At 31.2% G+C, this 10,169-nt stretch overlaps 1 protein-coding gene across 1 annotated transcript in view; it reads left to right on the forward strand.

Moving 5' to 3' along the window:
* The window catches only part of fus (fusilli), a gene marked incomplete in the record, with an annotated part of 152,500 nt that extends 148,770 nt beyond the window's left edge, over positions 1-3,730 (forward strand). The window contains 2 exon segments of the mRNA XM_067046589.1: positions 1,836-1,996; positions 2,681-3,730. Of these exon segments, the coding sequence (XP_066902690.1) occupies positions 1,836-1,996; positions 2,681-2,740 (221 nt within the window).
* Between the last annotated feature and the right edge of the window lie 6,439 nt (positions 3,731-10,169).

Here is a 10,169-nt window from a genome sequence, read left to right on the forward strand (position 1 = left end):
AATCAGTACAAGAGTCATATTAATGGATAAATTGAATTGGTTCAGTACAATTACATATATATGAAATGGTGCCATCAGTAGAAATTAACAAAGCTCGCACCATGTTTTCAGCACTGTGTTCTTGTTTTGTCTGTGCATTGCTGATTAATAACAATTTCAAAAAATAAAATAACACTAACATATTTTGAAATATAAAAGAACTGACTTATCTGAATTGAACTGTTACATAAATTAGTTTATGTTCCTTTAGGAATATATCGGTAGAGTGTAAATGAAAAGACAATTTTTACTACAAATGGTAAAGTAAATGTCAAATTATTTTTATATCCATAATTCTTAAATATTAGATTCATGATTAACATGAATATATGTTTAGGTTTATTTAGGGGGGTTGCATTCGTAATAGAGTGAGAAACTGAGTATGTGTGTGATATGTGTATATTTTCACACACACACACACACACATACAAATTATCTTTATATATTAATATATATTTTTATAAACACACTCACACATTTTTATTTTTTATTTTGTTTCAATTAATATTTATATTTTCCAACTAACCATATTTTTTACCCTTTTATTTATTTTCGGGTCTGAGCTTTAATTTTATTTTATTTTAAAGCTCTGAACAAAAGGATAATAAAACTGTCTGGGAGCAAATGAGTTTTGGTTGGAAGTTACTTAAAAATCCAACTAAATGTTAAGTATAATTTTATTGGTCTAAGTATTAATTGTTAACTTACCTATGAAAGAAATGGTCTTGTCACCTTTATACCCTTTCTGTATTATATTAAATTTTATAGAAGTTATTTCACTATATTGGCATTGATGTATCTGGAATAGGGTTCCTTTCAAATGTAGCTATGTATGATATGAAATTAAATGTATGATAATGCTTTTGGCTTTATAGTCTTTTAATTTTATCTTACTTTAAATTAGCTCTGTTTTGATCTGGGGAGTGGAGTAGCTCAGTTGGTAAGGCACTGGACTCCTAACTCCTGTATCCATGTTTGAGTCCGCATTTGACAGAAAATATATTTAAATCATTATATTAGCTATGGATCAATTTGGAATTTGGAAATTTACATGGGGCTCACCTTGTATCTACAAAATGAATACTCTGGTACATCATTGGGTTGGAGGTAATATCTGGATAATAGTTGAGTATTGATTCTGACTACTTTAATTTTTATAACCATTGTTTCAAAAAAATAAAAGTACACTTTGATTGATTATTGAAGTTAAGACCCATTATTTTTACTCTATTTCACAATCTATTCAGAAATATGATTTTGATCGAGATTTTTTCCATTCTAGATTAATATGTTGTATTTTTACTCATAGTGTAATAGAGTAAGCCATTTACTGATTTAGCTTAAATTTTTCTGAATGAAATTTTTTATTTGTTACTGGTTTTTAAAATGATAGAGAACAAACTAAAAATCTTATCTGAAATTGGGGTCAAAGTCTTTATTTTTTTAAATAATCAAAAATGGAGATTAAATAAATCGGCTAATATATTGTTTGAAATAAAATTTTCTATTCCTCACTTTATTAGAAATTTTATCAATATTGTTATGCTTAAAAAAATTATAAAGTGCAAAGTAAGTGTTTCAGTTATGTTAAAAAGATTAATTTGAATTAAGCTGATAAATTTAGATCATAATAGCATTAATCATTCATGGCTCCCAGCCAGTTTATGTGTGTCTCATTATTTGTGTGTGTATTTATTACTGGATGTATGTGTACAAAGAATAAATTAATAATTGATTTAATAGATGTTGACATTTGAAATAATGTATTTGATTACATGATTTAACGTACATAACAGGAGATGGTATCCGCTGGGCAGATGGTATTACTGCCATTGGACCCTATATTGTGCCAAGAATGCCACCCCCTCCTGTGTTCTATTGGCCATATGCTAGCCCGCCTGTTTCTCCTCCACCTGCTGCTCCTCTTCTCATCATGTGCGGTGAATATCCTATTGAGGTGAGCTGATTTATCATTTATAGGAAAGAAAAACATAAGAGATAGGATATTAATTGAGAAAAGTATTAGGCTATATAGCATCATGTTATGACCTATAGGTACTGAACTATACCTGAATAATGAAAAGTGTGAGAATCCTTGTGATTGTATAGGAATGTATTTTATATTCCTATATAATCACAAGGATTTATAGGTGAATTCACATGACCAATTTTTACATCAGGTTCCGTCATTAAACTGGATGGAAAAACTAATTGTGTATTTATGAAAAAATAAGTTTTGCTGGCTTTCTTCCAAGAGACCTGCTGAGAACAGAAAAATAATTATTGTGCCTGCACGATGATGTTCAAAACTGCCTACACATGCCAGCATTGTTCCTTCGCCTAGGTTTTTTCTCTCTGCAGTTTCGAATACTATTAATTCAATTATCTCACCAGACCAAGTCAAAAATTTTGAATTAATACATTTTAGATATTAGCTTAAAATATATTACCTTTTTTGTTTTTAGAAATCCTCTCTTCATGGATGACTTGTCAATATTACCAACATCGAACAATAATAATGAATTTTCCTAGTGAAAGTTTTTGAATCAATGAAAAATTTGAGTTTTTTATTGATTATTAATCACATTATAATTATATTTGATTTAAATACAACTAATAAAATATTATTGTTCTGTTGCAGGGCTGGGGTTTCGACTGTTTAGGCAATGTTCAACCCATTGGCCTCCACACTTCAGCCTGAATTCGAGAGAAAAAAGAACCTAGTAGACAATACTGTTTTTGTTTCCATTCCTCTCCATGTTATTAGTTTAAATTAATATTGTTTTGTTTCTCGTTATAAGCTCTGTTGCCTTTATTTTATATAATTATTATTTTTTTTTAATGAAATCGTGAGTCTAGAATGAATCGAATGTTTTAAAATAAGATTTTTAATTAATTATATTGCTATTCACTTTTCTGAATTTTAGAATTGATTTTATTTATGATTTGATCTTGCTTAAAGGTCTATTTCAAAATGAAAATTTTGTTCTTCTGTTTATGTGTGTGTGTATGTATATATATATGCAGACATACATATATATTTATTACACACATGGATGCAACATTTCTACAGTAGATTTAGTGCTCTACATTCCTTGTGATCATATTTTATTAGTATAATATCGTTTTGAACTTATTTGTTTTAAAACTATAACAATTCAATGAAAGTCATTGAACTATTCAACTCGTAAATGTTGTTATATTGTGTGTGAAAGCTGCCCTAGACATTAGGTTGTAATATACAGATGTCAAAGAAAACAAACTCAATTTTAGCTAAATGAATTTATTATTTTTGTTGATGATACCATTTTTAAGGTACTTTATTAATTATTATGTTTTGTTGTTGAAATTATTTAGATTTATTTGTAGATGAATTTATAATGTATTTATTATATACTTCAAAGACATATCATTTGCACATTATTTTATGTTAGCAAATAAAGAGAAAGATAACACAAAAAGTGCAATAAATAATATATATTTAAGTTTTATTTATGTATATATATGTGTGTATATGTGAATATATGTGTGTGTGTGTATATATATATATACATACACACATAGCCAAACACACACATATGTACATATATAATGTTAATATAACTTTATATTTATGTATGAAGTTATAGGATGTTATTTTTTGACTATATATTATATTATAGATTATAATATAATAAAGTTTATATGTTGATTGATGATTTTTTTCTTGCACCAGTTATAGAGTACATAGCCAGAAAATGGTTTTGTGTATCTACTTAATACATAATTAATTTATTCTTATAATGATTACTTTTTTAATATTACAACTATGAGTTGATTCCTCTATCCACAAAACTGTAGTCATAAAATTTGAACGTAACTTCTATTGGAACTCAACTTTTACTTCAACTTTACAATGAGGAACAATTCATGTTCACTAGGTACTTGCTTCTATCCAATACACAAGTATAGATACATCATAACTAATCACTCAACTTTTTTAACAAAAAGAATAGACTTGATTGATAAGATTGTGTGTTTACTGGCTCTATATTATTTCTTTGCAAGAAGGAAGTCCTAATTCAAAATATTGCATTTATAAGTTATGCAAAAACTAAGTGTACTTACCAAGTTCTTTTTACATGTGTAAAATCTCATCTTTAACTTTAAATTTAATTAACAAAAACGCATGGAAAAGTATTAACTCAAAAAAGCGAAAAAAAAAAAAAAAAATAATCTTCACATTTTTGAAAAATAATTGTAAATAAGATTCAATTGATAATTGCATTATATATAATTTAATGGTTTTATAAATAACAGAAACTCTTTAGAGTTTAGTGAACCTTCATTGTTTGTATGAAATAATAATAAAGAGAATATAATCTATATTCTCAGATTGGAAGAAGATATTCCTGGTGGCAGTCAATAAAGGTATCAAAATAGTAACAAAAAACTATTTATTGTTAACCAACATTTAGCCCTGACGAAGCCCTGCAAAGTGGGGCGAAACGTTGGTTAACAATAAATAGTTTTTTGTTACTATTTTGAAACCTTTATTGACCGCCACCCAGACTACGGACTATCTTCCTCCAATCTATGTCATACAGTCCAACTATCTTCTTCCAATATATTCTCAGACATTGTTCACTAAGGATAACATCAATGAGCAGTTAATGTTATACTTGTTTGACTGTATTTATTATTAGTATTTATAACCAAACACACCAGTAAAGTATAAAATAAAAGAATAATAAATTGAATTATGAAAAAATAATAATAGTTAATAAATATATTCTTTGTGTCAAAGATTGAAAATTGAGGTTTTGAACAAGTAAATGGTGTTTGAAAGAAGTTGCAGAGAAGGCTACACAAATGGAGATGGGTAATTTTATCCAAAACGTAGTAGGGCGAATAATAAAGAAGTTATTTTGAGGATTTTTCAAAGGAAGTAGTCACAAGAGAGTGAATGTACAAGTATGTTGGTTGAGATATTGTGGTGAGTGTAGGAATATTGGACAAGATCTAGAATATTGGTTGCAAAGTATTTTCATCCTTAAGGATTAGAACAGTAAGGGTATTCCTGTATGAAATACAGAGAGCATCAGGTAACCCCAAAAATGAATCTTATGAAGTAATCCTTTAATATCTCCTTAGTCTAGGAATAAGAAGTAAAAAAAGTATAACCATGGGAAATGTAATGAAGAAGATATACCAGTGGCATCATTTTGTCTTGAATGTATATTTGAATAATTTTTTGGTGGTAAAATCCTCACAGATGTTGTCCATTTCTGTGGTATGTTTTGGTTTGATCCAGAAAAAAGTCATTTGCTGCTTGACTGTTTTTTAACTTTTTCTTAGCTCCAATGGCCACCATTTTGCTTTCCAAAGCATGCAGTTTCTTGCATTTGTAGGGGTTTATGTTTAATTCACTTACTCAGAACTGTGTGACTTAAGTTGATGAAATTAAAGCCATTTTATTCAGGAAAAAAAGGCCTAAAACATGTAGAATATGTTTACTTTAGTTTAATGTTTAAAGTCAAAGTTAAATCCACATTAAAATTTGACTTCTGAATTTATAAATCTTTCATTTTTGAAGGTGTATTACCATAAGAAGGAATATAATTCTGAGCTTAATTTTTTTTTTTTTTTGGGGGGGGGATAAGTATTTATTATATATCAACTCTTAGATTGACTTCCTTTACAAGCTAAGTTTTTTCAAAAGTTGAAAATTTCCAAGCTTATATGCCTTGTATCTTTGTTGGAACAAAGTTTATTAATCTGATAATTGTACAGATAAGCCCTCTATTGTGTCATGTTTAATATCAGCATCTTATTGATCCTTCGGAAAACTTGTGGCCCAACTCCTTTCCTCTCATGGGCTCTTATCATAAGAAGTACCATAGGGGGTGTGGTCAAAGGCATTTATATTAACAAAGATGCTTGGCACAATTTCCTCATGAGCTAGTGATTTCTCTGCCTTTAAAGTTATGGCATCAGAAACATCCCAGTCCTCAGTCCTAGAATTTATATGCTATGATTATCCGAATTAACCCATAACAAGAGTGTGAAATTGGCAATAGAAAAAATAATGTATTATGAAGAATTATTGTTTAAATGGCCAATATATAAAACAATTAGAGGTTAAGAATTTACCTTAAATGGTACTGAAATTTTTAAACCACAAATAATAGATGATATGAGAAGTTTATATTATTTCATTGCTGGGATTTCAAATCATAGTGGCTTGTTGGTAAATTTGATTCAACAATAGTCCTATTTTAGTAGGATCTAATGATTTAAAACTTTTAATCAACTGACTTGGGTTTTGTATTTATTTAATTTGTGTATTGTTTTACTAATTTAATATTAATATTTTTTTATTTGTGTTTTTAATTTTATTGTTAAACTATAGTTTTAATATTGTTTCTAGTTGTCATATTGTAATCACCAATTATTAGATTAGCTGATTTTTCAATAATTTAGATGTAGAAAAAAAATTGTAATGATTATTGTTATGTGGTGTGATAGTACAGCTCCTGTGACACAGTTGTAAGGTCTTATGACAAGCCCTAGAACAATTTTATTTGCCTGCTACCCATCCCCCTGGAGTTATATGAGAGACGCTCTTAAGGAATTATCAGCTTCAAGGAAGAACACAATTTGTTATTTCATTATCACCATGTACAAATGTATATGTAATTATGGTAGCATTGTAATTATCAAATAACTGTACATTTACTTCTAACAATGTCTTAGGAGGACCCAAATAAATAAATACTTGTAGGACAACTCTTTTCATCAATATGTACTGGAAGTATATAAGGATCATGTCAAGGCAAGACTATTTAACGTTCTACAAGGACGTCTCTTTCTGTATTGTTTGGCACATCTTTAGTTGGTATCCTTTCACATTCCTTATCCACAAAGTTTGAGGGTTGGTTTTCCTCTAGTTTTTAGTCTGGAATGAAATTTCCTCAGAGGAAGTATTTTATGTTTGCTTTTGTACAGAATGCAGGATCTGGAATGCATTGGTACATACTGCTGCAGTACACCACAAGCTGCACAAGTCTGATTGATCTGCAACAGCTTTAAGATTATCACTGATGACTCTCCCGAGGACTATTCCACAATAAGGACCAAGTAGCAGCATAAACCTCAAGTTTCACTGACTTGCAACAGGGTTGAGATTTGTAGGCCTCCCAGTTCCACCTTAAATCTTTAAAAGCTGACAAATTTCATTAAAAAGTAAACGCGTTGTAAGCCTGCCTACCATGAAGCGATCTAAAGTCTGATGGCTGGTGTTCTGTTTGGTAGTAATAGTATGAGGGGTTTTATTGGGCAGCAGGTGACACTGTTGTGAACCTCATTCGACGCGATGACATATAATATGTTTATGTGTGGTATAACTTGATAGAGCTTAGCAACTTGCTCATTCAGAGCATTTTTTGCTGTCTATTGAGTTCAGCTCACGTTGATTTTTCCGCAGCCTGTTTAATTAGGGCGAACGAGTAGTCACCTGAGCGCCTTTTAAATAGGGGATGCCGAAATAAAAATAATTTTCAATAAGTGACTTTTTTTTTTGTTGATTCTTGTGACGACCTGGTATCACTGGTCTCTCATGTGTCAAAGAGAGAAAAGTTATTAGGGTGCCTGAGTCGACTAGTGCAGATGCGGAGATCCCATGTGCAAACATGTTCGTATTTCGTCTAAAACTGTAACATAGAAATTTTAAATCAGTTTCTATTTTATTATATCATGTAAAAATATGTAATTTATATATGTCCGATCACGGATTGATTAGTATGCTGTGTAATGTAGCAATCCGATGTATTTGGGCAGCATGAATGAATAAAGGATTTCTCCCTTTTCATTATAAATTTTTTATTACCCTATAAGATCGAGGGCCGCAGCTGGCTCGTTTACATACTAATTGTTTACCAAAATTCTTATCTTATTTTATCAAGGTAAAATTAACACGTTGGTGGGAACAGAACTTTCATTTGGAGAAACATCTGGTTTCATAATGATAGGTAACACAATCCTAGTCAAAAGGATAGGTGCTAGTCTTGCGAGGTATAGTTTTCTCTTGGTCACTGTTCGTGTAAACGGGGACTGCTGCAGTTCCTCTAGGCTGCAGCTGCAGCTTCAGTAATTTCATCATGACTGGTGGAGTAACTTCATCGGTTTGGAGAAGCTTCGGGAGTTTATCCTTATTTTTAGAAAGTACCCCATGGTTGTATCCCAGGGAGAGTCACACAAGTATTCTTGCTACTGTTGTCCCCTCAATTATGTCATAAGGAACTCTTATTTGGAAAGAAATGATGCTTACGAACTCATATAGCAGACAGATGGTTTCCGTTTATCCTAGAATCCCCTCAAGGACATTAAGTGCTTTTAGAACTATATCATATGAAGCGGCATGCGTGATAGTCAGAATGCCTCCTATTTAACTTCTTGTTGAAGAAAGAAGTAGATATTATGAACGAAGTTCTCGTATTTCGAGAGAAGAAGAGCGGGAAATAACTATCACCCGGTGGCAAAAGCGATGGGAGGCTGCAGATTTGGGACGGTGGACCAACAGGTTGATACTCGATGTTGAGGTTCGTGGTATAGTCTTAAGCATGAGATGGCACTCAGTCATTTCCCTCCACGAAGTAATGCGTAATAGTAGTCCCGTGGAGATGAGAGAACAGGGACAGGGAGGTGGTTTCAGTAGATAAAAATCCCACACACGGATAGGTGTGGGCCTGTCCGTGTCTTTGGAAGATTTCTTCCTACCCTCGTAAAAATGAAAAAAAAAATTCCTAGTTTGTAGATACTACACCACATGAACTCCTATAGACTATGAAAATTTTTATTTTCTGAACATTTCTCCTGAAGACCAACTCTCCTCTGTCCTCAAATCCAGAACTAATGTCTCTGTTCCCGATCTAACTCTGGTTAAAATAATTTAACTATGTCTTATTCTTATGCGCATTAATAATTTATATCCATTGCAGTTGAGAAAATAGTTTTAGTTTATTGTATAATCGTATTCTACAAACGAAGCACTATAATAACGTTATTATAAATCTATTTTATTCCAAGAAAGATAGTCAAATGAAAAATCAAAATTTCTGATTGCAGATGAAGAAGTGTGATGTAAATAATCATATGAATAAATATAATTGTTTAATTAAATGCTGATTATTTGTATCATGACTTCATATACAGGGTAATTAAATATAGAAAATACATAATTTGAAATTTCACTTTTTAATATTAGGCATTGAACTCCAATAACATTTTTACAGCAGGAAGTCTCGAAGCCATCTTCTTGAAGAAGCAATGTTAGAAAAAAGAAAGTTGCGATAGTTAGGGGAGATTATCATAAAAGGACTGATATCTGTTTCTGGCCTGGAGCATTCAGGTCCTGATGGATGACTTTATTTGTGACCAAGGAGCACTAAAGATTTTAGGAACATTTTGGATCGTAAGGATTAGTCATGGAAGAAATTCGATGGGTTATTGGAGCCTCAAAGTTCTAATCCGTAAGTCCAAATAGGCCTTATTACGGTCATAGAAATGAGTATGTAATTAATTGAAAGTTCAGACCGTTTGTCAAGTAAGGTGCTGTGATAGACGAAATCGACGTGCAGTCAATGTTAGTAAATCTGTTCGACAGGGATAAGAAAAGTTTTATTAAAGGATACCGTAGGGCATGAAATTATAGGTTAATGACAAAGGGTAAAGTTGATCTGATTCGATTTGATGTTGGCTATATACACTGTGTAAAGTATAGGACCAAGGAGACTATTGTGAGGAATACCAGTAGAAAGAGAGACGAATAATCTTTCAGTGAGATAGGAACTGATTATGAGAAAGTATTTAGGCGGTAGGAATTGACGGATTGTATAGCAGTGTAGCGAGAGAAACAAAGAGTTCAACTGCAATCCACTAGAGCGCAGCACCTTGAGCCTCACCAAAGCTCTCAAATTTATATATTATTGTATTTTATAAAAACATATTATAATTTGTTATACATATTACTTTGCAATGTCGTTAAATAATAAATAAACGCTGCCAAAATAAAGCGTGAAACTACCTCAAGCAGATAAGACCGCTTCTCGCTCACAGCCGTATGCACTAGGCCTTAAAGAACCCTTATCTAA

This window comes from Halyomorpha halys, unplaced genomic scaffold (assembly GCF_000696795.3).
Source record: "Halyomorpha halys isolate HHAL.00 unplaced genomic scaffold, Hhal_1.1 Scaffold69.1, whole genome shotgun sequence".
NCBI lineage: Eukaryota > Metazoa > Arthropoda > Insecta > Hemiptera > Pentatomidae > Halyomorpha > Halyomorpha halys.